This window comes from Daucus carota, chromosome 2 (genome assembly GCF_001625215.2).
Source record: "Daucus carota subsp. sativus chromosome 2, DH1 v3.0, whole genome shotgun sequence".
In the NCBI taxonomy this organism is placed as follows: domain Eukaryota; kingdom Viridiplantae; phylum Streptophyta; class Magnoliopsida; order Apiales; family Apiaceae; genus Daucus; species Daucus carota.
The window spans coordinates 39,382,805-39,408,743 of record NC_030382.2 but is presented as its reverse complement, the minus strand read 5'-3'; the positions used below and the strand labels follow the sequence as shown (position 1 = coordinate 39,408,743).

The window sequence follows — 25,939 nt, the reverse complement described above, 5'->3', positions numbered from 1 at the left end:
ACACAGTGTTCGGCAAGAAGAACACTAACACTCCGTCCTCCGCTAAGAGTATTAATGATCCAAATTTGGATCACCACTGTTCACTGATCCAAATTTGGATCACCTACTTTATTATAAAATAATAATTTTAGAGAAATCTACAAAACTACCTACCTTTTCTTTTATTGTTTTCAAAAATACTATCTTCCAGAATTATTTTTAAAAATACCTTTTCATAAATTTTTTTTTTCAAAAATACTGTTTGCAACTTTTGCAACCTCATTTGCAACTACAGGCGCCGCCGGCCGTGTTGCAACCTGATTTCAAGTTCCAGTTTTCAAATGTCATTTTCGGAATCGATATATATATATATATATATATATATATATATATATATATATATATATATATATATATATATCGATTCCGAAAATGACATTTGAAAACTGGAACTTGAAATCAGGATTTGTAATTGCATATATGGTTGCATATGGTTGTATTCAGTTGCATATGGTTGCATTCAGTTGCATATGGTTGCATTCAGTTGATTCTATTGTAATCTAATGGCCCCGCCAGGGGCACACCATACATCTGTTGTTACTTACAGTTTTGAGTTGCATTTAGTTGCAACTGAGGTTGCAAAAGTTGCAACTGCAGTTGCAACCTCATTTGCAACTTTTGCAACCTCATTTGCAACTATATATAGTTTTCAGTTGCATTTAGTTGCAACTGAGGTTGCAAATGAAGTTGCAACTGCAGTTGCAAAAGTTGCAACTGCAGTTGCAACCTCATTTGCAACTTTTGCAACCTCATTTGCAACTCACAGTTTTCAGTTGAACTAGTTGCAATTGTAGTTGCAACAGTTGCAACAGTTGCAACTTTCCATTTTTATTTGCAACTTTTGCAACCTCACACTACACCATAAAAGGCTTATAGCAACGCGGAGAAACCATTGCCCAAAGTGTTATATATGTTGCAATAGGTTCTATAGCAACAAAAGTGCCAAATTTTGGCGTTGCATCTGACCGCGTTGCAATTGGTGGATTTAGCAACAAATATTTCCCCATATAGCAATGAAATTATTTTATTGCAATAAATCGATATAGCAACAAATGTTTGTCTACAGCAACACATTCCTTGTATTGCATTAGCTTAATTTTGTTTCATTTGTATGACTTTAAGGCAACAAATATTAGACCAATTGCAATGAATTTTAACCAAGATATAGCAATGATTTCACCCATATTGCAATATTTTTATACATTTTTTTGCAATAGATTTTTATGCAATAGCAACAAATTTTTATAAAAAAATGAAAAGGTCATTGCTGCAAATACAAATAGCCAGGCATATAGCCACAAATTTCAATTGTCAACAAATTTCAACTGTCAATTCGGAATTCTAATTAGCATCAAGTAGCCAACAATCGAAAAGCGGTACCATGACCGTGACAATATAGTCTTACAAACTCGTTCCAAATCTAAGTCGGATACATAAATTAGCCATTAAGTTAAAGCATAATTTACACAAAAGAATTAGTCTACTTAGACATAGGTAATTAAAATTATTAAGTTAAAAGAAGGCATTATGGAATCGACTTGGTGGTGCTTGAATAGTTGACTCCCAAGCCACCGATTTCCTGGCACTAGGAGCCTCCCACTCATTTCCTTCTTCCTTCATTGTCTCTGCACTATAAGAAGGTCGCCATGGTTCCTATGAACATGTGATTCCAATTCATCTGTTTTAAACATTGGGGAGCAGCATGTATCAAAATTTATGCAGCCTTTTTAATTGTCTCGATCTTCTGAACACATTTTTCCTAAAAGTAACCTAAACTACAAAAGAAACATAAAAGCAAGTCAGTGTTTTCTTATAAAATAATATAAAAAATAGAGAAGTGGTTCAATAAAAAGTTGTGATTATCTATAAAAAGCTGATCAAGTTGAGTTATATGAAATCTGTATAGAGTAGAAAGCTTGAAAAGCTGCATACAACACCTTGTTCCTTAATTTTACTCCGACCTTCACAAACATGGGTAGATTCAGCATTGAGTTAGTGGAGGCACTTAATTTCATATTCAAAACTCTGTTTCTAATTAATGATCAGTTAATAAACACTATCAGTTCTTATTTTCTTGGTTTCTTACAACGAAAACACTAGTACCTAGTCTGGAATGGCCTGTAGACCTTGAGATCGGTAACTACACTCGCAAATGAACTAGCAGCTGCACGGATCGAAATAATTAGGCAAGCTCCACTCAAGATCTGTAGAGAAATCCATCTTTTGCTCCATTTTGGTATCTTTTTCTAAAATATGTATATTTCTACTGGGAAATAATTTGCGAGTGGCCATTTTGGTATCTTTTTTAGAACTATGTAAATTTCTACTTAGTATTGTAGCTCTCTTCATTGTCTTCGATTCTGATGGTGGAGATTTAAGCGTGTTCTGTATGAATAATTCACGTTAATATACATAAATATTTTATAGGGGAATGTAGATGGATAATCACTTGATTGGACCAGAATTTACCTGAATTTTAATAGAATCATAGAGTAAGAATAAACAAAAGCTATTGCTCCAAGTGCTTGGAAGCTCCTCCATGTCTTCTGAGTTTGAGTAGAGGTACCTAATCCCAGTGAGGCTTCTGCTGAATTGACCGGTTAATACATTTATATGAAGGATATGTTTGTTAACAAACATATTCACAGAGTTAAAGAAGGATATTACTCAAAGTGATACTGCATGGTCCCATTTTTTTTCAAAATATCAGTTTAAAGGTACCGAGACATACGATTTTGCATATCTCTTCAGGCCTTTGATAAGAATATAATGGCATACAGATTCTGTACAAGTTTCCGAGCTATATTCACAACAAGTATAGATACTTATTGCACACTCTTCTACCAAAGCTTATATTAAGTTACTCACCTTGTAAGTGATTTACCAAACACAGATTCACTCATTATCCACTACTTCATTTTCTTACTCAATCATTATTCATCAATTTAACACCATTAACAACAATCACTCATGAAAACATTATACCAAATATAAATCCAAAAATCCGTCCAACTAAATACACATTCTTATAATTCAAAATTAGGAAATTAAGATTTGTAAAATACAAATTATATACCTTAGAAGCAAGAGGAAGATAATTCAAGTGCCCCCAATTCTAGACAAGCTTTTCCCCCAAATTTAGCTAGAACCCTAGATTTGCAATATGCCAGATTTAAGTTTTACCTTCAAGCTGAAGTATTCAAGGTTCAGTGTTCTTCGATCTTGAAAGTTCGAGCTATAATCTTCGATCTTGAAATTAACATAGTCTCAAGCCCTAACTAACAAATTAACAAGCCCTGATTGAAGCCCTAATCAACAAAGAAGCACTAATTTAAACACCCATTTCGATTTACGAACAAATACAAATCGATTGAAGGATTAAAATTGATTTGGGGAAGAAAATCGACTATATAGTTCAGTTATTTACCTATGAGCTTGAATGTTGTTCGAGCAATTGAGTGGGTTCTTCGAGCTCGAGATTTTCTCTAGCTTGAATCTCCCTGGCCACCCTCTTTCTCGCGCACGCTTGTAGTCGCCTGAGTGCTCAGCTTCGATCTTCACATAATAATGTATGTAATGATATAATAAATAATAATATTAGTAATAACAATGTATGTGACTGGGGTGGAAAGTCCCGCAAAAAGAAAAAAGGAAAGCCCCGCTTATTTTTGCAACCCGGGAAACTTTTGGGCCCAAAATTTTGACTATATTGCAACAATTATAGAAACTCGTTGCAGCTGCTATAGACTTTTCAAATAATTACACTCATTTGTAACATATTTTAAAAATATTGCAACAACTATATGTTTGTCAAAATTTGTTAAGAAACAGCAACGATTTATGAGTAAATTTCTGACTTGGCGTTGCTATAGCCCTTTTATGGTGTAGTGTCATTTGCAACTTTTGCAACCTCATTTGCAACTTTTACGGCTGCGCCGCCCAAGGTTGCAAATGAGGTTGCAAAAGTTGCAAATCGTATTTTTGAAAAAAAAAATTTATGAAAAGATATTTTTAAAAACAATGAAAAAGATGGTAGTATTTTTAAAAAACTAATTTTACAGATGGGTATTTTTAAAAAGATCCCATAATTTTATTGTTTTTATATTTTTTGTTTTTGTATATAAAATTAATTTGTGATTATTAATATTTAATTAATAATAGTTTATAATTAATAATTAATAATATTAATGTTTAGTAAAAACTTGGAATAATAGAAAGAAAATTTCATTGAAATTAAAAAAGAGTACACAACATGCATAAAATAAAAAGTACATAAAATGCATAAATAAAATTACAATTCCAGAAAATGACTAGAAAACAGTACGATAAATATAAATTTTGATTTTGTTGAACAAATTATTTCTATTTGCTACGACATAATCAAAATATTGTCCGTAGTTACTCATATCATTCTGAGATACTTGAGCTTCATCTTCGTTTCCTTGATTTTGAGATACTTTGATCAATGTTAAAAAAATAATTAAATTTATTAATTAAATATTATAGAAATAGTTAATAATGATTTAAAATTAAATTTAAGATTATATAGTTTAATATAAAATTTATATAATATAATATACAAAAAGTAATTTGGATCAGAATTTGGATTACGCTGCTGGAATTATCAGAAATTTGTATCAGAATTTAAATCAGTTGGTGATCCAAATTTGGATTTTTGGATCACAACGACAGGAGATCGTCGGAGATTATTCAATAAATCAAAAATTTAAAATTTTAAAGATGGTAAAAACAAAAATACGAGTAAATCATAGTCACGTGTCAAGCCCCTTGACAATAAACAACCACTCTCTCTCTCTCTCAGCCTCTCTCTCTCTCGTCTCCACAAATCACAGTAACACCACAAGATTTGCTCACCACTAACATATACACACACGCATATACGTACATACGCGCACGGGATTCGATGTCAACTGCAACAATGGTGATTGCTTCAAGCTCCTGGTCACGAGCGCTGTTACAGATCTCGCCCTACACTTTCTCCGCCCTCGGTATCGCAATTGCGATCGGCGTTTCCGTCTTAGGCGCCGCCTGGTAATTATATTGTATAGAAAATTATATGTGTCTGTTTTGTTTGTAATATGTTGTAAAGATTTGATTTTGAATGTTATTGATGTTGTAATTTGTGTTTAATAGGGGGATTTATATTACTGGAAGTAGTTTGATTGGTGCTGCGATTAAAGCGCCGCGTATCACTTCGAAGAATCTCATTAGGTGATGCTTGAATCCTGATTTTGTGCACTTGTGTTGTGTTGTTTTGATTTTGATTTGATCTTACGGATGAGTTTGAGTTTGATTGAGTTGATTTTGTTATAGTTTGGTGATGAGGAGTTTATAGAGTGTTTTACGCATTGTGAAGCTTGATTTTTAAGTAATTTATGTTCGATTAAAGTGTTTATAGTGTTGCTAGAATGACGATTAGGATGTGGTTTGGATTTAATTGTGAGACGAATTTGGATAAATGTGGATGTATTATGTGGTGATTAGATGTTTTTGTGTGTGTGTTGGGTGGGGGGGTGGGGGATAGAATGTGTAGACTGCAACTACAATGCGGCTTTTGGTGCTGAATATGGTCATGGACAGGAAGCTTATGATATGGTATATGAAAATGGATGATGCCTTTCTATATGACACCCATGGAATGGTTAAGATCTTAATCCTTTTATATTAAAAGATAAGCAGCAGTAGTTATCTACACTGGGTAACTAATGTGCTTTTTAAAAATATATTTGGGCCACATTCACATTTAGGTTTGTTACTTGTAGCTTTGACCAGAGAAGATTTGTTTGGAACTCGATGTTGCAGTTTTATACATGATTTGTATTATAAAGATAACTTCTAATTTCCTGAAGTTGTTATGACTGTTCCATATGCAATCACCTCTTTTAACGGTGACATCATTGACATGTGTGTTAAAGCAGATGATACACCCTACACACACGGTTTATGTGACTTAGTTACTTAAACTTTAGTGTAGGCAATATAAGTTCAGTGATGACCGAACTTTCTAATATTTGCTCAGAAAAAAAGAAACCATGACAAGGGGTAGCTTTGTATGTGGGTAGCTAGTGTATTTTCATGTTCTAGTATTAATACTTGAATTGAGCATTTAGTGGAAGCATAACTTCTTCTTGAAAGGTGACTAAATTAAGTATATCATGGCAGTGTAATCTTTTGTGAAGCCGTTGCTATATATGGTGTCATCGTGGCAATTATTTTACAAACAAAGTTGGAGAGTGTTCCAGCATCCCAGATATATGCACCAGAGTCGATGAGAGCAGGATATGCAATCTTTGCCTCAGGAATTATTGTGGGATTTGCAAATCTTGTTTGCGGGTACATCTTTAGCTTACAACTTTTTATTATTCATTCATTTGTAGTAGTATATTTTAGCCTTTGATGATATCTACATAGTTTAGACTATATGTTGTGCCAAAAATGAAGAAAGTTTCGTCGATTATTTCTCTATTCCAAGTATGTGGATTAAAAGATGGCGGGAAGTAAGAAAATGCACAATGTGTACACACATCTTGACCTGATAGACAATTTCCTTCGGTACATTTTACCTAACTTTGTAGAATAATAGTCTAAGCTCTGTAGCATAATTTTGAAATTTGTTTATTAGTCTGCTCAACTTATGTCACATGGAACTAACATGAAAATTGATATAAGCGTTACTAGCTTTCTGAACTTTTAGATCACATTGAATAAATGATACAGTACTAGTGATTTTTCTTTGAGGTCTCCGGCGCTCATATATTTAGAAACATTCAATCTAGGGATTGTCAAATTTCATCAAACTCATTCCAGTACGTTGTTTAAAACAAAACAACAAAATTATGGTCTCATATCAATCTTGCATATAAAACGTATAAAATTTATGAAAGAGTTTAAGCAGAACATGTTTACATGGAATATTAACATATCAGCATATGTGTTGGCCAAAAACTATGACCAAGTCCAGACCTACCAGTAGTTAACATATTGACAAAAGGACAACAGATGTACAACAATACAGCTCACAACTTTTTATTTTTGATTCCTTTTTAGTAGTTTGTTTTAGCCTTTGATGATATCTACATAGTTTAGACTATATGATTGAATATGTATTTTAATTTACCTCAACATCTTGTTGTCAGGAACTGATGAGTTCTGACCTAGTTTTGTTACTATATTTGGTGTTTTCTGAGTTTATAAGTAAGATAACAGCTTGATAATAGAGAATTAGAGAATAAATAGGCAGAAATGTAGATGAGAAACAGAGTTCAGATAGATCAGAGTTAGATGAGAAGAGAAACTTGAAGAACAAGATAGATTTCTAGAGAGAGAGAAACCCTAGAGAGAAGAGAGAGAGAATTGTGGAACAAGTTCCATTTTCATATATTCGTCATGCATAATTGAAGATACAACTGAGTAGATCTATTTATAGACTGTACTAACTTGTTCTACTAACTTGTAATGAAAAGACACAGAACCCTTACTACTACTGCTACTACTATCATCCCTGCTCATATGACTACAGACTGCTACTTAAGCTGATTCCTAACACTTGTACTTTAGATAAGAGGTAAAAGACTTGATTTCACCTTGTATCTGTCCCTAGTCATATGTATTTTTCTACATCGCAGAAGGAGTTGAAACAATATTACTCTGGAATTTTATATATTCTGCTGAAGTACATCGTACAAGGCTCTTCATGTATACTATATTTTGTACAGTAAATTTAAAGAGTAACAAGGAAGCTAGTCTACAGCTCCAGTGATAAATAATTATCTAAAAGTTTTTGTAATTATTTAGGAGGAGGTACTACCATTGTGTAGGGGCCAGACTTTGTGCCATAACTTATAAACAACTCTTGTGCCACCAAATTGTGGCAATATAATTTGAGATGGAGGGGGTATTATATTGGTTACTCTACTCCAATTGGTAGTGTATCATTATATATATTAAATATATCATTGTCTTGAACTTGATCCGTTTCAATCCTTCTGCTGGGCAGGTTATGTGTAGGAATCATCGGAAGCAGCTGCGCGCTATCTGACGCCCAAAACTCGTCACTTTTTGTGAAGATCCTTGTGATTGAAATCTTTGGTAGTGCACTGGGATTGTTTGGAGTGATTGTGGGAATAATCATGTCAGCCCAGGCATCATGGCCAACCAAAGTCTGATTTGCTATATTGATCAATTCACGACAGATGAACCAATTGAGAAGCATCTCTACGAAATGTACCTTCCTCATCTTTTCGTCGGATAGGGTGTTTAGTAAGCATGTTCGGTCTATATGGATATATTATTTGTACCTTTGTAAAGTGAGGGTGAAAAGAATGAAGAACCAAGAAACAGCATTTGCTAGATTTTGTAAAATGTTGGTCTTACATTTAGCATCTCTATGATCACTCATATGAGTTGTATCAGCTGAATAAGATTGTGCCATTTACTTGTGAACTCATTTTATTTGAGATTCTTTTGAACGTACCTATCCTCCGTGGATAGGGTATTTTGCATTAAAGTTTTCTGTTTGATTCTGAGGTGTACAAGTAGTTAGAGAGCCAGTTGTAGCAGGCTGAAGATTTCTTTTGATAATTTGTTGCAAGTCAGAGTTTCAATGGTGTTGTTTTTGTTCATCTCGGTTGCTATAACATTTTGTAGATGTAAATATCAACTTGTTTCAGAGGAATTTATTTATTGTATGATCAAAATTATCCTCCAAAGTCCCCTAAGGGCTAAGACCTAAGAGTGACCGCAACCCTGAGAGGCTATGACTTCTACAGCAATTACTTTCTGCAGAGCAGCAATTCCAACTACATTTAAAAAAAAAAAAAAAAAGTAAAGAATTGTTTGATAAATTTTAAAATAATTTTTTGGAATAACTTTTGTCTAAAAGTTGTCTTTTGAGGAAATATTGCTTTATATTTTCATTTTCGAATATCACTAAAATTTTTATTATTTTTGGCTGTAAAATAAAATGTTTTTTTACTCAATTACTGTAAATACGTTATCAAAAATTTGTATTATTCTTCAGGAAAAATTTACAAACTTAACATTAATTGTATTAGTTTAATTTGTACAACTGTTTTGGAACAAAGAAAAAAATACGGAATATAAATCAGGTTCGTTATAAATTTTTTGTATGTCCGTCAAAAATTACTTTTACTCAATTATAATATAATAGTAAGGGAAATTTGCAAAAACGTCTACATTTTCATGTTTTTAATAATATGATTAAAATTTTAAATGAAATTGTAGCACTGATCAAAAGATATTGTTTTTCAACTTGTAATGATTGTAATGGAGGTTGCATAATATTTTCTTAAAAATGAACTTGCAATTTGTAATGATTGCAACGGAGGTTGCACGGTATTTTTTTTAAAAATTGCAGCTTAGGCATTTTTGAAAAAAAAAAACACTTGCGATAAATATGCTATATGTTACCAAAATCTTGTATTATCTTTTAGAAAAAGTTATGAATGTAATGTAACATGTAATTTATTGTAATAAATTATGACTTTTGTGCAACAAAGAAACAAGAAAATGCAGAGTGTAACCGGGGCGGCGGGATTTTTTAATATTACCATAGTCATAATCATACTTTCATGCTTCGAACATATAAGGCAAGTCATAAACTTCCCAATTCTGTGTAATAAAATGCTTCCCAATATGCTTCGAACATATTGTAATAAAATGCTTCGAACTAGGATAAAATATTAGATTACTGTGTGTCCTGAATCCTGATCATAGACTTCTCCAAAACAAAATTCTCAATCTTCACTGTCGAATCAACTGGCAAGTCATAAACTTCCCAATTGGCATCTAAAGTAGGAAGAATAGTTGCCTCCAAAATTTGATACTCTTAACTACTAACTTTATTATCACATAAACTCTAAAACAAAGACTGTTTTGCTTTTATTAAAACATATGGGGTTCATGGCATAATCTTTTTCAAGAAAATGGAACTCAACTGTCTACCAACAGGCCCCGACTTCAATTTAAGGCATGTCAATCTGCATATGTAATTTAGAAGTTAAAATATCAAAACATTTTCTGAAATGGTTGCATCAGTTCATACGGCATATATAAGGCTTTGACCACACTTTGTACACACATAAGCATCATCATCATCCTCTCAATGGTTGCAGCAGGTCATGCGGAATATATCAGGCTCGTCAAGAGAAACTTTGATCAGTATACCTCCTCAACATGCTGGTCTTCTAACCTCCTCGAATAACATGTCATCATGCATCCACTGATGCGGATACTTGGGAAGACAAGTCATGTAGTTCTTATCTTGAGAAAGTCCTAAAAAATATCTGCGTCGCAGACATCAGAATTGAATTGAAATAGCAAATATATGATGAGACCACATGTAACACAATTTAAGGAATATAAATGACAGTAGGGGCTGCTGACAGAAAGTCTTCCCATTATTCCCTCACTTCCCCAGAAAAGTCAAAAATATCCATCAAACAGCTTGACTAGCTTATACATAACGTTAGAGAGATATGTCATTGTTAGTATTGTTTTCGCCTATATAAACGTTTGACATACCCTCAGATATCAATCATTCAATATTGTAAAAAAACACAAAGATGAGATTCTGGATAGTTACAGTCTGCATTTTCGCTTTGTCTTTTGCAAGTTCTGCAGAACAATGTGGAAAACAGGCAGGGAATGCTTTATGCCCAAATGGAATGTGTTGCAGCGAATTCGGGTGGTGTGGCACCACACCTGATTACTGCAGCGATACCTGCCAGAGTCAGTGTGGTGGTTCAACACCTGCCCCTGGTGGTGGTTCAACACCTACCCCTAGTGGTGGAAGTGGGGATGTTAGTTCTATCATTCCTGAATCTCTTTTCAATGATATGCTTAAACATCGAAATGATGGAAGCTGTAAGAGTAATGGTTTCTACACATACAGTGCTTTTATAAATGCAGCGCAATCTTTCGATGGTTTTGGTACTACTGGAAGCACTGACCAGCGTAAACAAGAACTTGCAGCTTTCTTGGCTCAGACGTCTCACGAAACTACAGGTAATTTAATTTTTATATTTTGAACATACTTCACACAGACATACATGCAACATGAATCCATATAGACAAATGCTATTAGTTACATCGATTATCAATTAAAAGAATAGCATATAAAAGATGGTCAATGGCCTTTCAGGTGGATGGGCAAGTGCACCAGATGGTCCATATTCATGGGGATATTGTTTTATAGCGGAGAGAAACAATCCGGGTACATTCTGCACTTCCCCAGACTGGCCTTGTGCTTCTGGCAAAGAATACTATGGCAGAGGACCAATCCAACTCACTCAGTAAGTCTGCCCGTGTTTATAATCACGAATCAGTTCTAATTACTTAATTTTGTTGTACTAATTTGGTTTGGACTTATCGATCAGTAACTACAATTATGGCCAAGCTGGAAAAGCAATTGGAGCGGACCTCATAAATAATCCTGATTTAGTAGCTACAGATGCAGTTATATCCTTTAAGACAGCTATATGGTTCTGGATGACTCCACAAAGCAACAAGCCATCCAGCCATGATGTGATCACCGGAAAATGGTCTCCTTCTGCGGATGATAATGCAGCAAACCGTGTCCCTGGCTTTGGTGTGATTACCAATATTATAAATGGTGGACTTGAGTGCAACAAAGGGACTGATAGTAGAGTGGAAGATAGAATCGGTTTTTACAAGAGGTATTGCGATATCCTAGGAGTTGGGTATGGAAATAATCTTGATTGTAATAGTCAAAGGCCATTTGCCTGATCTATTTTGTTCTCAATTTCAGTTAGCTAGATCAACTGGTGGAGATGTAAGGGGGTGCCCAAACACTGTTGAATGATCTAGCTAGTTACTTATACATGAATAAAGTATCACCGAGATAATAAATAAATTTTATGGTGTTCTCAGAACTATTGAAGTACTGAATTTGTATGATTACTGACAATAAAATATAGTCAACATCAGGAGGTTGACTATATTTTTAGCCAAGGGGAATGTTCCATAGAAGTTAATAACTTTTTACATATTGTCTATAAATCTTATATATGGTATTTTTGAACAACTTTTAGCTAAGGATGTTGGCTAAATGATAAAAAATACTAATTACGTAAACTTTATTGAACCTATGAGGCATTGTGCTCTGACCATTATATTTTTATTATTTTAAGGTTTTATAAATAGATTATTTTATTTTATTAAGGTAATGGATGATGTGTAATTTTACTAGCAGTTCGATAAATATAGCCAACATTGTAAGAGCATCTCCAACCATTGAAAGCCCTTGTCTAAAAGATGAGTTGACATACTTAAAATAAAAAAAATTAGCCAACAGCTCGAAAAACTTAACTCCAACCATGCTCAGTTGTTATCTATAAATTTAGCCAACCTCCTATGGATGGCTAAATTTGTCGAACCTCTACAGGCCTGTAAGAATTCTGTAAGAAGATTGCACATCATTTATTACCATATTGAACTGATATATTCTATTTTAACAATCTAAAATTTTAATAACAACTATTTTTAAATTATAGCCAACCAATATAGCCAATACCATTGAAGCAAAATGTCTTACAGATTCAGCAAATTTTACATAATGTCTTAGAGGTCCAATTTAGCCAACGATTATAGCCAACGCCGTTGGAGATGCTCTAAGGTTGACTAAATTTTTATACAACGAAAATGCTTGGTTGGAGTGGAGAATTTTTTACACATCTACACTGAGAAAAGTTATATAGAGTCCACATTTAAAGTGGAGTTTTGGAATCCCCCATTCTTCAAAATCAGATAAAATCATAAAATATCTAATAGTTTCAATTCTAATTTTTTTTCTAAAATATTTTTAAACATCCGACAACCTGAAGACATGTTCTACAACGTGATCAACAAATATAACAATTAAAATCGTTGGACACTATGTTCTACAATATAACTAATAAGCAGAACAATTATCTTAATGATTATTAAAGTTGAAGGATATTAATGATTAAGTGATAATGATATTTAAGATTACTTATAAATATTAAATGGGTTAATTATCAAGTTGGTCACTGAAGTGGGCTTAATGTATCAAGTTGGTCACTGAACTCAAAACGGTATCAAGATGGTCACTGAAGTGGCCATAATTATCAAGTAAGTACCTTGAAATATGAGTTCAAGTAGTAAAAATATTATTTACAAAGTTTTACACATTATTTTTAAATGTTATCACAACCAACTAAAAGGTTATGACTTCTATTATTTAAAATAATATATTTATATTTTATCAAGTTTATTTATTATTTATATTTTATTATATAGTTATTTTCTTTGTTTTAATTAAAAATAAATAATAAATAAACTTGATAAAATCTCAATATATTATCATAAATATTAGAAGTCATAACTTTTTACTTGGTTTTGGTAAAATTTAAAAATAATGTGTAAAAGTTTATAAATAATATTTTTACTGCTTGAACTTATATTTCAAGGTACTTGTTTGATATTAATGGTCACTTCAGTGATCATCTTGATACCGTTTTGAGTTCAGTGACCAACTTGATACATTAAGCCCACTTCAGTGACCAACTTGATAATTAACCCAATATTAAATTATATATAAACTTTGGTGGTAATCACAGATATTATTTGCGATTAAATTAAAAAAACATGACTAGTACTCCAATACTCCAACTTAAATGTGGACTCCATGGAACCTAACTCTATCTATATTAAACTATAAGAACCGAACATAGGAATGATTTGTAGTTAGCTAAAATGAGAGAAAATACTGATTATGGAAAATTTGCTGAACTTGTAAAACTTTGTGCTTCGATGGTACCCGCTATAATGATTAGCTATATTTTAAAAATAATATGTTATTCTTATTCTATGTGTTATGAGTGGAATGTATTATGATGTGGAATCTTACTACAGGTCTCTAATAATTCGATATATATAGCCAACATCAAGAAATGACTGAATATTTTTACCAAAGACAATGTGTCTTAGAGTTAGAGCATCTCCAATTGTGTAGGCTAAAAATTGTTGGCTAAATTAGACCTGAAAGACATTGTGTAAAATTTGAAGACATTTGGTTCGACGCACTGGCTATAATATTGATTGAGTATATTCTAAAAATGGTATGTTATTATTATGTCAAGTTGTTATAAATACAATATATCATTTTAATATGATAATAGATTACGTGGAATCTTGCTAAAGGTTGGCCAAATATAGCCAACATCATAAGGTTGTCTAAAATTATAGACAACAGCAATGTCCAATTGGAGTTGAGTTTCTTTTACATCATCTCTATAATTTTTATTTATAATATGTATTACTACATCCATCCCAAATTAGACAACTTAGGTTATTTTGGGCACGCAACTTAAGATGCATTGACCCCCTGATTCTGAATTTTCTTGAAAAAAATTTCTTTTGTATATAGAAATTTCATTTTTACTCTCCCCTTCCCATTTTAATAGTCCATTTTGAACAAATCACACATATTAAAAATGTTAAATGTAATATATTTTTATCATTGTCATGCATTAGTTATACAAAAATACTACTAAGTTTTCATTTATTTTGTTAAAAGACAACATAGTTTGCATTGTAAATCATGACAATTGTGTGAACTAATAAATATTAACATTGAAACTTGTATAAAATTTGTATTGGATAAAGAAGATGGACAAATAATATGGAATTTTTTTTAACAACAAGACTATTTTAATGGGAAGGATGGAGTAAACTTTTAATTTGCAAAATGAAAATTTTAGAAACAAATTACGTTACTGTACAATCAGTGCAAGTCCAAAGTCAACGAGCTCATCTAGTTTGGGACGGAGGGAGTAATTACTTTTAGCTAAGGGTTGTACGGGGTTGGATATGCTCTTAGTAATTTTTTACATATTCTCAATAATTTCTTATATATGGTATTTTTGAACTAATTTTAGCTAATAGTTTTGTATGGTGGAGATACCCGAGAAAAGGGTATAGATATCACAATTTGGAGTTAAAACACCCTAATATCACATCCTGAAAATATGGCCCTCAATACCATATTAAAACACTACATTATGTAGCGTTAGGTTTATAACAATAAAACGCTACACATTGTAACGTTGAAGGGGTATTTTATATGCAATTTGTTTTGTTTGGGATTTTTACGTTAATTAAAGTAACGTTGCATCGTCTAACGTTACGGTTTCTAGGGTTTGTATGTATTTTTTTATGGGTTTGGGCTAAAGAAATGGTAAACGCTGCACGATGTAACGTTAAAAAGTGATATTTGGGACCATATTTTTTTTGACTAATATTTGAGGCATTAGAGCATCTCCAACCATGAAGACTCCTTAGCTAAAATCCTAATTTGTATACCAAAAATAAAAATTATAGCTAATGGCTTCAAAAATTCACGCTCCAACCATCCTCACTTGTTATCTATAATTATACCCAACCTCTTATGGATGGCTATATTTGTCGATCCACTACAGGTCTGTAAGAAATCTGTAGGAAGATTATACATCACTTATTACCAGGTTAAAGTTACATATTCTATTTATAACAATCCAAAATATTAATAACATACCATTTTTAAATTATAGCCAACCAATATGGCCAATACCATCGAAGCAAAATGTCTTACATGTTCAGTAGCCAACGATTATTGCAACGCCGTTGGAGATGCTTTTATTGCTTGAAATTGTGAGAGCATCTCCAACCATACAAACCCCTTAGCTAAAAAGTAAGTTGGCATTCCAAATATAAAAAATTTAGTCAACCTGTTGAAAAAATCATACTCCAACCACGTGAACCTGTTGTCTATAATTTTAGCCAACCTCCTGTGGATGGCTATATTTGTCGAACCTCTACATGTCTGTAAGAAATCTGTAGGATGATTGCACATCATTTATTACCTTATTAAACTGATATATTCTATTTTAACAAACTAAAATATTAATAACATTCTATTTTTAAATTATAGCCAACCAATATAGCCAATACCATTGAAGCACAATGTCTTACAGGTTCGACAAATTTTACATAATGTCTTACAGGTTTAATTTAGCCAACGATTATAGTCAACGCCGTTGGAGATGCTTTGATAAACCTGAGATCCCTGAGTTTTTTGGCGAATATTTGGGAATCCATTATATCACAGCAGGCATTATATACAGAATGAGACTACTATGCAAGCCATTGGACAAAGAGAATGAAGCAACAACACACATAATGAAGAAAAAAAACACGCTCACAAATACAGATAATAGATATACATACACATATACAGATATACGTACGTATAGGTATAGCAACAAACAGGGTTCAAAGGTATACCTTAAGCTTTTTTGATCCGTGCAGAATTGACGCCTACTCTGATGAAGAAGGGGCAGAGAACGGGAATGGGTTTAGTTTTTTATTTTTAGTTGGCGATTAAAGGCATGTTGGTTAATGAGTTTTGTGTTAGACTGAGTGTATCCGATGTGATGGATTTAGGTATTATAATAAAAAAATGATTATTTTTTTATTTTTATTTGGTGGGTGTTTGGCAACCCCGCTTCTGAGCTTATTTATAAAAAAAAGTGTTGTCGACAAATAAATTTAAGTACTTATTATGGGTATTAAAAGCTCAAAAAAATAAGTTAGGGATCCTAGCTTTTTTTATTCACCGCAACTTCTTGTTTTAATTAACTTCAAACTTATAAGTCACCATATCCAAACACTTCTAACAACATATAAATCCAAATCAACTTCTCACTTATAATCCACTTATCTACTTTAAGGAATAAGTCACTTTTTTTAAGTTTAGCCAAACGGCCCCTTAGTTATTTTAAATAATTTTAATTATAATTATAACACAATTTTATCTATATTTTCGGACAAGTGAAGCAGGATACAAATCTGGATAGTGAACTTAAAGTTCAAATACTCTAGTTATTAACTTCTCTGCTATATATGTCACGTAAATTAGGCTGCTTGTCATGTCTAATAAAATACAAAAAGTCGAGATAGAGATTAAGGACTGCATGTTGATATGATAGCAATGAGTTCGATTGAAATATACAAGTTGAGAGATAGATTAAGGACTACAAATAAATATGTCAAGTAGTGAATTTGATTGGACTACACACAGAAGCAAAAATGCTCACAGACTCCGGAGGGGCCAGGAACCCTTCCCTCAGTCTCTGACAGTAGGCCTGCTGACAGGAAATCTTCCTCTTCTTCCCTATATAAACGTGTGCATACCCTCATATATCGATAATTCAACATTGTAAAGAAGTAAGAAGATGAGGTTCTGCATATTTACAGTCTACATTTTGGCTTTGGTTGTGGTAAGTTCTGCAGAACAATGTGGAAAGCAAGCTGGGAATGCTTTGTGCCCAAATGGAATGTGTTGCAGCCAATACGGGTGGTGTGGCACCACTGCTGAGTAACTGCCAGAGTCAGTGTGGTGGTTCAACTCCTGTCCCTGGTGGTGGAAGTGGGGGTGTTGGCTCTGTCATTACTGAATCTGTTTTCAATGATATGCTTAAACATCGAAACGATGGAAACTGTAGAAGTAATGGTTTCTACACATACAGTGCTTTTATAAATGCAGAGCAATCTTTCAATGGTTTTGGTACTACTGGAACCACTGACCAGCGTAAACAAGAATTTGCAGCTTTCTTGGCTCAACGTCTCACGAAACTACAGGTAATTTAATTTTGAAATTTTAAACACACTCTCTGTACACAGAATTACATGCAACATGGATTAAAAGAATAGCACATTAAAGATGGTCAATGGCCTTTCAGGTACGGATGGGCAACTGCACCAGATGGTCCATATTCATGGGGATATTGTTTTATAGCGGAGAGAAACAATCCGGGTACGTTCTGCACTTCCCCAGACTGGCCTTGTGCTGCTGGCCAAGAATACTATGGTAGAGGACCAATTCAACTTACTCAGTAAGTCTGTCAGTGTTTATTAATCACTAATCAGTCCTAATTACTTAATTTTGTTGTACTAATTTGGTTTGGACTTATTGATCAGTAACTACAATTACGGCCAAGCTAGAAGAGCAATTGGAGTGGACCTCATAAATAATTCTGATCTAGTAGCTACTGATGCAGTTATATCCTTTAAGACAGCTATATGGTTTTGGATGACTCCACAAAGCAACAAGCCATCCAGCCATGATGTGATCACCGGAAGATGGTCTCCTTCTGCTGCAGATATTGCAGCAAATCGTGTCCCTGGCTTTGGTGTGATTACCAATATTATAAATGGCGGACTTGAGTGCAGTAGAGGGACTGATAGCTATTTGTTTGATCTATTTTGTTCTCAGTTTCAGTTAGCTAGATCAATCGGTAGGTCTAGCTAGAGACTTATACATAAATAAAGTTACCCCGAAATCATAAATAAATTTGATGGTCTTCTCAGATATAATGAAGTGCTGAATTTGACTAATCACTGATAATAGAATATAGGAATGATGTACTGTAAAACGCAACAACCTTGAAGTTTTATGCGTCAATTGATAGTGTTCTCACGCCAAACAAAACTTTCAAGTCCGCTGTGAGCCATGCGCTCAACATATCTTATCTTGGACACCATGATAGGCAAAACACTAGCTAATAGATACTCCACTAGGTGGATGCTGTTATTTCTCAACCAGTTCTTTGATTTCCAGAGTAATTTGTATCGGAGTAGATGCTTCATGTGCATTCAGGGGACAACTCCAATACAAATTGCTCTGGATACAAATCCCTTGCTCGGGGAACTCTAATACAAATTGCTCTGGAAATAACATCTCCCAAAACAATTGAACATATAAGCGTAATCAGATTAAGTGGCAAGTCATAACAAACTAGCATCTGTGGTGGGAATACAAATTTTGCGTATAGAAATTGATTGAGTTCTTCACCAATAACGTCATTATCCCAGCCCTCTTTTCTTACAAAGTGTATCCAGCTTTCATATCACATCTCTGATACATTTCAGGTTCATGACATAAATATTTGAAAACGAGGAACTCGAATCCCTACCATGCGTTGACTATATTTGAAGTCAAGTCAATCTACTTTAACCTCCTTATGGAGCATGTCATCATGCATATATCAGTAAGAACAAATTATGAAGTCCTCTACTCTCTAAAACAAATCAGAAAAATATACAAAGCAGCCATCAAGATTGAATGGAAACAGAAAATATGTGAGATCACATGTAACACAATTAAGAAAACATAATCGACAGAGTAGGGCTGCTGACTGCTTGTCTTATCAGCTTCCCTCTCCTCTTCCTAGAAAGTCAAAAACATCCATCAAACAAATTAATAATATTATGTTTAAGGTTAGATATGTCATTATCAGCAAAGTTTGAGCCTATAAATTGGTGTCTGTCTTATACTTGCATATATCGATAATTAAATAGCTTAAAGAAGCACAAAGATGAGATTCTGGATAGCGAAGATCTGCATTTTGGCTTTTTCTTTGGCTGTTTCTGCAGAACAATGTGGAAAACAAGCCGGGAATGCTCTGTGCCCGAATGGAATGTGTTGCAGCCAATTCGGGTGGTGTGGCACCACCGCTGAGTACTGTACTAAGTGCCAGAGTCAGTGTGGTGGTTCAAAACCTGTCCCTAGTGGTGGAAGTGGGGATGTTGGCTCCATCATTACCGAATCTGTTTTCAATGATATGCTTAAACATCGAAACGATGGAAACTGTAAGAGTAATGGTTTCTACACATACAGAGCATTTATTAATGCAGCAAAGTCTTTCAATGGTTTTGCTACTACTGGAAACACTGACCAGCGTAAAAGAGAAGTTGCTGCTTTCTTGGCTCAAACGTCTCACGAAACTACAGGTGATTAATTAGTTAATAATTTAAGATGTTTTTTTATTTACTGTTGGCACATATATGCATGAGACCTGAACATATGTGAATTGTGTTTCAGGTGGATGGGCAAGTGCACCAGATGGTCCATATGCATGGGGATATTGCTTTATCGCGGAGAGAAACAATCCAGGTACATTCTGCACTTCTGCAGACTGGCCTTGTGCTCCTGGCAAACAATATTACGGCAGAGGGCCTATCCAAATCACTCAGTAAGTCCATCAATATCAATTAATCATGATCAATCCTTTTACAAGTTAGTCTACTTGTAAACTGAAAATAATAAAATTTGGTTTTGACTAATTGATCAGTAACTACAACTATGGGCAAGCTGGAAAAGCAATCGGAGTAGACCTCATAAACAATCCAGATCTAGTAGCTACAGACGCAACCATATCATTCAAGACAGCTATATGGTTTTGGATGACTCCACAAGGTAACAAGCCATCAAGTCACAATGTGATCACCGGAAGATGGTCTCCTTCTGCTGCAGATAATGCAGCCAATCGTGTCCCTGGCTTTGGTGTGATCACCAATATTATAAATGGCGGACTTGAGTGCAATCGAGGGACTGATAATAGAGTACAGGATAGAATCGGTTTTTACAAAAGGTATTGTGACATCCTCAGAGTTGGGTATGGGAATAATCTTGATTGTAACAATCAAAGGCCTTTTGCTTGATCCGTTCTTTTTCTAAATTACAGCAAGCTAGATCTCGCGGTAAAGATGTATGGTGTTGATGGAACACTGTTACTTGAATCATCTAGCTATCTAATTATGCTTATGAATAAATATGTATGATCATTCTCTGTACCGAATAAAGACTACTGGAAATAAACCAGTAAGTATGTTTATAATATATTCAACCACTTCTGTCTCGTTCTTTTCTGTATATGTTGATGCCGAGGGGTAACTGTTTCATTGAATCTTCATGCATCAAGAAATTTATCCAAATCAAGATTGATTTGCATCATTGCATGCAATGAATAAGACGTTTTACTTTTACAGGATGTCGAGGGTTTAAACCTTGTCAAATATAAGGTGGGTGTGTGAGTGTTTAATTATATGAAAAAAACGTGTTACATTTGATTGATATTGAACACTGAGAAAAATCTGCATTAAGACATTCAGTTATCACTTAATTTTGAAGAAATTTAATCGTCGAATGTTAAATATACGCAGAAATTAATCTGCAGATTTGAAATTTAAGCCTCTCTTAAGTTTATTATAATTATGCCAAATGAGATTAGACCTGTCAAAAGGAGAATCAAGTTCCTTGAACTGCATTCAAATATTAGCTCCAAAATCTACATCCTTAATTAAGCAAACTAATAATCAATTATCAAATCTTTTTTCGTCTGACATTATAATGAAAAAGTATTAAGAAAAATAAACGAAACCAGTGCTTGTTCTCGTGAATTAGAAAGATAAGAACAGAGAAACAAGTCCAGTATCATCACTGATGATTAAAGGTACCAGTTCGTTGCATATTTTCCAGTCTTGGTAAAAATCCGACGACTATTGAGCTGGAACGTATGATCAACCCTTGGCACGCTACGCCTTGGATCAGATCATCATAATCATCACCTTCTCTTTTCTTAGCAATTTCACAACGAACAAGCAAGAGCAGTGATTACTGCTAAGCTTAGCTAGCCACGTAGTAGTAAACCTTCAACACGTTTCGGCTCATCACGTAGAAAATAAGGACTCGATTTGGTTCTATCTGCATGCGATTTTGGTTCTATGCGAATGCCGCATGGCTAGCGTGAGTGTAGAAATTGACTACAACCTCTGTCCATTACTCACTTGATCTATAAATAGACCTCAATATTGTATGCAGATCACCATCGAAGAAACTCTAATTCTTCTCCTTCATATAAAACATCCTTTTGGTACTATAGTTACATTTCCAAATCAATATGCGTTACAGGGTTCCTCTTTCGCTGCTCCTACTTTCTTTACTATGCGCAGGCTTCCTGCAGCTTACTTCAGGTACGTAAAATTATGATCTCGATGCTTCCATGCATTTTAATATGTATTATAAGAACTCATAAATTGCATCGATGTAAAAATATAGGATCGCGACAACTTAATGTTGAGGAACAAGCGGATCAAATTGGGGGACAAAAACTACGAAGGCTACAAGATGAAGAAGAAGAGGGTGGTCAAAAAGTAGGCATATGTTATGGACAAATGGGAGGGAATCAGCCACCAGCCCACGAAGCTGTGGAACTTGTTCAATCTGTTGGGATCCAGAGAATGAGACTTTATGGTCCGGACCATAGTGCTCTGGAGGCACTGAAAAACACTGGCATTGAAGTTGTGCTTGGTGTCCCGAACGAACATCTTCACATGTTGTCCAGTGGCCAGGACGGGGCTGATCAGTGGGTTCAAGAATATGTAAAAAATTATCAAGACGTCAAGTTTAGGTACATTGTTGTGGGAAATGGGATAGCTCCTTTGCACGCTCAGAATTCTGAGTTTGCAGAGTTTCTCCTCCCCGCGATGCAAAACATTAAAAACGCAATTTCAGCAAGCGGACTACAAGACCAAATTAAAGTCACCACTGCCCTGGACCAGTCCGAGATTCTTAGTCAGTCTAGTCCGCCTTCAGCGGGTGAATTTAGGCCTGACATGAGAGACTTTATTGATGGCATCATAAATTTCTTGGTTAACAACAATGCGCCATTGCTAGTAAACATTCACCCCTACTTCAGTTACATCTATTACAAGGACGAGATCCCACACGGTCTGGGGGAACCTACTAAATGGTTTGTGAATCCTCGGCTTAAATACGCTCTGTTCCAGCAGACACAGAGTATGGTACGAGACGGATCACTTGGCTACACAAATGTGTTTGATGCGATGGTGGACAGCGTGTACTCTGCGCTGGAGAAGGCTAATGGATCTTCTTTGGACGTGGTCGTGTCGGAAATTGGATGGCCAACAGCAGGAGCCGCAGATGCCAATAGGAAAAATGCAGCGGCTCATAACAACAATCTGATTAACCATGTGCGCAACAATGGGACTCCAAAAAGGCCTCACAAGAGTGTGGAAACTTATATTTATAGTTTGTTTGATGAGAACGGAAAGTCTCCAGAGGTGAATAAGCACTGGGGAGTCTTCTGGAACAATAAGCAAGCCAAGTATGAGATTAGTTTTCAGGGCTAGCTAGTTATCTATTAGTATCTGTGTTATCTGTGTGTGTCTAATAAGGTCTGGTTCACACATTTCTGTGTGTGTTTGTGTTTCAAATAAGGAACGTCCACTTTTCTCAGATTTGGCTGTTCTATATAATCAAAAAAAAAAAAATACTTGTAAGAACTGAACATCTTGATTTGCAGAACACAGTGTTATTTTTGCTGTACAAGGCGTTAAATCATACAATTAAAAAAAATATTTTCAGACAATTATTTTTTTTTTCCGAGGGCTCAAGACTTAAAAAGAGGGTGAAACTGATCTCCGAGGCCAAGCTGAGTCATCAATAACCAAACAATGGTGACAAGTTCACCACCTTTACTTAGTTGTTGAGCGTGAGCATTTGGTTTGATATGAATTGCCACGTATGATAGCAGTTCCACCCAAACCTTGTTCATTATCTTCCATCTCTCTCGAAATTCTATCTTTTTCAGCTCTTCGGCCAATCTCACTGCTTTCAACAATATGGATCTACCTCTGTCTTCTTCAGTGCTAAATGCCGACAATTCTGGTTGATAACGAAGCAACTTTTCGCAAAATATCCTATGTGACTCCACCTCTGGTTGTCCCTCCGTTATTGAAAATCTCAAGAATTTTTTAGCCACAGCACAAGTGTCACGAAATCTTATTAGCCCGATTCTAGAAACAGCTGACATCATACCAGGCTTCATCACTAGGAGATATATCATGTAGTCTGATATTAACTTGGCGATCCTTGTGTACTCTTGCTCACCATCAATGTTTTCACCTTTATCAATAGTGAACCAAATTTCAGTGGCAATGTGCCACACAAGAAGGCTCTCATCATACTCAACATTTGCAACATAAAGAAACAGATCACAGCTGCTGTAACCTTCAGTTTCAAGTACCCATTCACCTCTGGCTGAACATATTTTCCTAGCAGTGTCCAAATCAGATGCCATCTCCGACTTCATTCTCAACTCTTCAAAAATGAATTGTTTCATGTAGGAAGGCAATGGGTGCTGTTTCACATAGACTATCCCGTCGAGGAAGGCTGTAAGGCCAAATTGATCAAATAAAGTTTCATATGCTCCTGAACGTCTATGTAAACAATAATATACGAAATTGTATCCTGAAATAGACTCCGCCCACCTGCTATCAGTCGTTGGTTTTGACACAGAATCTTTCCCTCTCCCCCGCACCCCACCAATATTTAGCAACCAGCATATGATCTTCCTTCTTCTAACATTAGCCCTCAGTATAAAATTACTGAACGTAAATTCCCATGATTGCTTATTGGGATTATATCTACGATTTTCAAGATCAGGGGAAGGCTTGAGCTTCACAATAGTCCAGTCAGAGAAAACAAGCATAAAAAATGCAATGACTTCCAACACAATTCCTCCGATAAGCAAAGTATAGGTAATTCCTACTTCAAATCTTTCGGCTTTAAGATGCTTTTTATCAGCATAATGAAAAAGCACCAATGAAGTGACAATGGCAAGAAAGGATACAGCGCGACAGCTGAACCCAAATCGATGATACACTACAGGAAGCTTGGTGAACAGGACATCATAAAAAAAATTTAATTCTACCTCAACAATTCTAAAGGCGTGACGACAAGAAGTGAAGAATTCCCGGCTCTGGTCGCGCTGAATGGTGCTAAACATGAGATCTACAGCCAATCCTTTATAAACACTGAAGTAACGAAAAGCGTACCGCACAACTTCCAACTCCAGTGTCTTTAGATGAGTTGCCTTCATCCAGTTCAAGGTTTCAACCATTCTATCTGGCTTCGGATGCATTTCAATTCTGATAGCTCCGAAAGTTGAATAAAAGTAATCCCTCGTGAGTTTCTCAGGATCAGGCTCCTTAAGTATGGAGTCGCGGAAGGTATTAGCACTTGCACAATACAAAGCATATGTGCGCTCGCCATATTTGATGAATCCACACAGAAACATAAGCAGTGATGGAACCAACAGTTTGTCAGGTGTGAGAAACTGATAGAAAACATAAGCCACCGCAATGCACTGTGTAAACAGGGAAAATAAATGCCTGCGCCACAGCTCATTGTCCTCCAGAGCGAAAGCACTGATGGGATCCGGACCACCAAGGTGAGCCAGGAGAAAAGGAGCCCAGAAAGTGTGCAATATATTTTTTTCAGGCGCATTAAGGAAAATCTGCTTGCTTGAGATGAGTCCAATCGCGAAAATTGCAGTGCCATCTGCAAGTAAGTATGCTGACCAAAGAAGGCTGTCTAGCCATTTGCTGGAGACTATCTTTCTTAAAGGTGCGGCTAAAATCAACAATATTTGAAGGAAAAGGCTAAGTAGCATGCAAATCCCGAGTTCCCATTCATTGAAAAAGTATCTCACTTCTCTTTCAAGTTTACCCACACCCATTTGAAAAAAGGAAAAATCAGTGAATTTGAACCAGATATCAATCTAGCAGAAGAAGAAATGTTTGTGGTGATGATGCTGATTGTGGAGCATAGATCTTATATCTACAAATGTAGTAGACAAAAAATACAGCTTATAAGATAAAACTGGACAGAAGACACGTAAAGAGTAGAGATGCTTACTTAAGGCCTTAAAGTATAAGATTCAGTTCAGTTCAGTGACAAATGTACAGATTAGGATTCTTTGCCGATGTTAACCACTTAGCATACAAAATCTAAAACCAGCTAAGAATCACCTGTATGAATCACGATTATGTAGTTTGTTGACTAAATCACGTCTTGATACCACAAATGAATCTATGGAGTTTGAATCACCAATCTGTAGTTTGTTAACGGGTATATGTTTCTCAGTTTATTCCAGGGAACATTTCTGAAGATCATGTTACAAGTTTTGTATGGCAT

The 25,939-nt window shown here is 34.9% G+C and overlaps 4 protein-coding genes and 2 long non-coding RNA genes across 7 annotated transcripts; 3 read left to right on the top strand and 3 right to left on the bottom strand.

The window, feature by feature from the left end:
- Positions 1-1,319: 1,319 nt before the first annotated feature.
- LOC108208424 (uncharacterized) lies at positions 1,320-3,713 on the bottom strand. Of its 2 annotated transcripts, XR_010288895.1 has the most exons (4): positions 3,467-3,713; positions 3,223-3,347; positions 2,509-2,623; positions 1,320-1,814 (listed from the first exon to the last, which is right to left on the bottom strand). It is a non-coding gene; the product is annotated as an uncharacterized LOC108208424 (long non-coding RNA). The 2 variants fall into 2 exon arrangements; XR_001804304.2 differs by having other exon boundaries at positions 2,509-3,347.
- Positions 3,714-4,785: 1,072 nt separating this feature from the next.
- On the top strand, positions 4,786-8,506 carry LOC108209225 (V-type proton ATPase subunit c''2). Its single transcript, XM_017380028.2, has 4 exons — positions 4,786-5,091; positions 5,194-5,271; positions 6,223-6,393; positions 8,057-8,506. Exons 1-4 carry the CDS (start codon positions 4,964-4,966, stop codon positions 8,223-8,225), a joined length of 546 nt encoding a protein of 181 aa, XP_017235517.1. The 5' UTR covers positions 4,786-4,963; the 3' UTR covers positions 8,226-8,506.
- A 1,432-nt stretch (positions 8,507-9,938) lies between these two features.
- LOC108209226 (uncharacterized) lies at positions 9,939-16,521 on the bottom strand. The gene is made up of 2 exons (XR_001804540.2): positions 16,384-16,521; positions 9,939-10,364 (listed from the first exon to the last, which is right to left on the bottom strand). It is a non-coding gene; the product is annotated as an uncharacterized LOC108209226 (long non-coding RNA).
- Positions 10,596-20,799, top strand: LOC108209223 (uncharacterized). The gene is given in 7 exon segments (XM_017380027.2): positions 10,596-11,085; positions 11,222-11,372; positions 11,457-11,834; positions 17,647-17,665; positions 19,497-19,890; positions 19,982-20,132; positions 20,232-20,799. Coding segments are annotated over 7 exon segments (1,905 nt in total). The 5' UTR covers positions 10,596-10,643; the 3' UTR covers positions 20,602-20,799.
- A 953-nt stretch (positions 20,800-21,752) lies between these two features.
- On the top strand, positions 21,753-23,197 carry LOC108209221 (glucan endo-1,3-beta-glucosidase, acidic-like). The gene is made up of 2 exons (XM_017380024.2): positions 21,753-21,912; positions 21,998-23,197. The coding sequence occupies exons 1-2, from the start codon at positions 21,840-21,842 to the stop codon at positions 23,089-23,091; spliced, it is 1,167 nt and encodes a 388-aa protein (XP_017235513.1). The 5' UTR covers positions 21,753-21,839; the 3' UTR covers positions 23,092-23,197.
- A 154-nt stretch (positions 23,198-23,351) lies between these two features.
- On the bottom strand, positions 23,352-25,481 carry LOC108208506 (uncharacterized). Its single transcript, XM_017379041.2, has one exon. It carries the CDS (start codon positions 25,479-25,481, stop codon positions 23,352-23,354), a length of 2,130 nt encoding a protein of 709 aa, XP_017234530.1.
- Between the last annotated feature and the right edge of the window lie 458 nt (positions 25,482-25,939).

Coding starts and splice junctions, on each gene's coding strand:
- LOC108209221 (XM_017380024.2), top strand. CDS start 21,840: ATGCGTTACAGGGTTCCTCTTTCGCTGCTCCTACTTTCTTTACTATGC. Junction 21,913..21,997: donor CTTCCTGCAGCTTACTTCAG/GTACGTAAAATT, acceptor GTAAAAATATAG/GATCGCGACAACTTAATGTT.
- LOC108209225 (XM_017380028.2), top strand. CDS start 4,964: ATGTCAACTGCAACAATGGTGATTGCTTCAAGCTCCTGGTCACGAGCG. Junction 5,092..5,193: donor TCCGTCTTAGGCGCCGCCTG/GTAATTATATTG, acceptor TGTGTTTAATAG/GGGGATTTATATTACTGGAA. Junction 5,272..6,222: donor ACTTCGAAGAATCTCATTAG/GTGATGCTTGAA, acceptor ATATCATGGCAG/TGTAATCTTTTGTGAAGCCG.
- LOC108208506 (XM_017379041.2), bottom strand. CDS start 25,481: ATGGGTGTGGGTAAACTTGAAAGAGAAGTGAGATACTTTTTCAATGAA.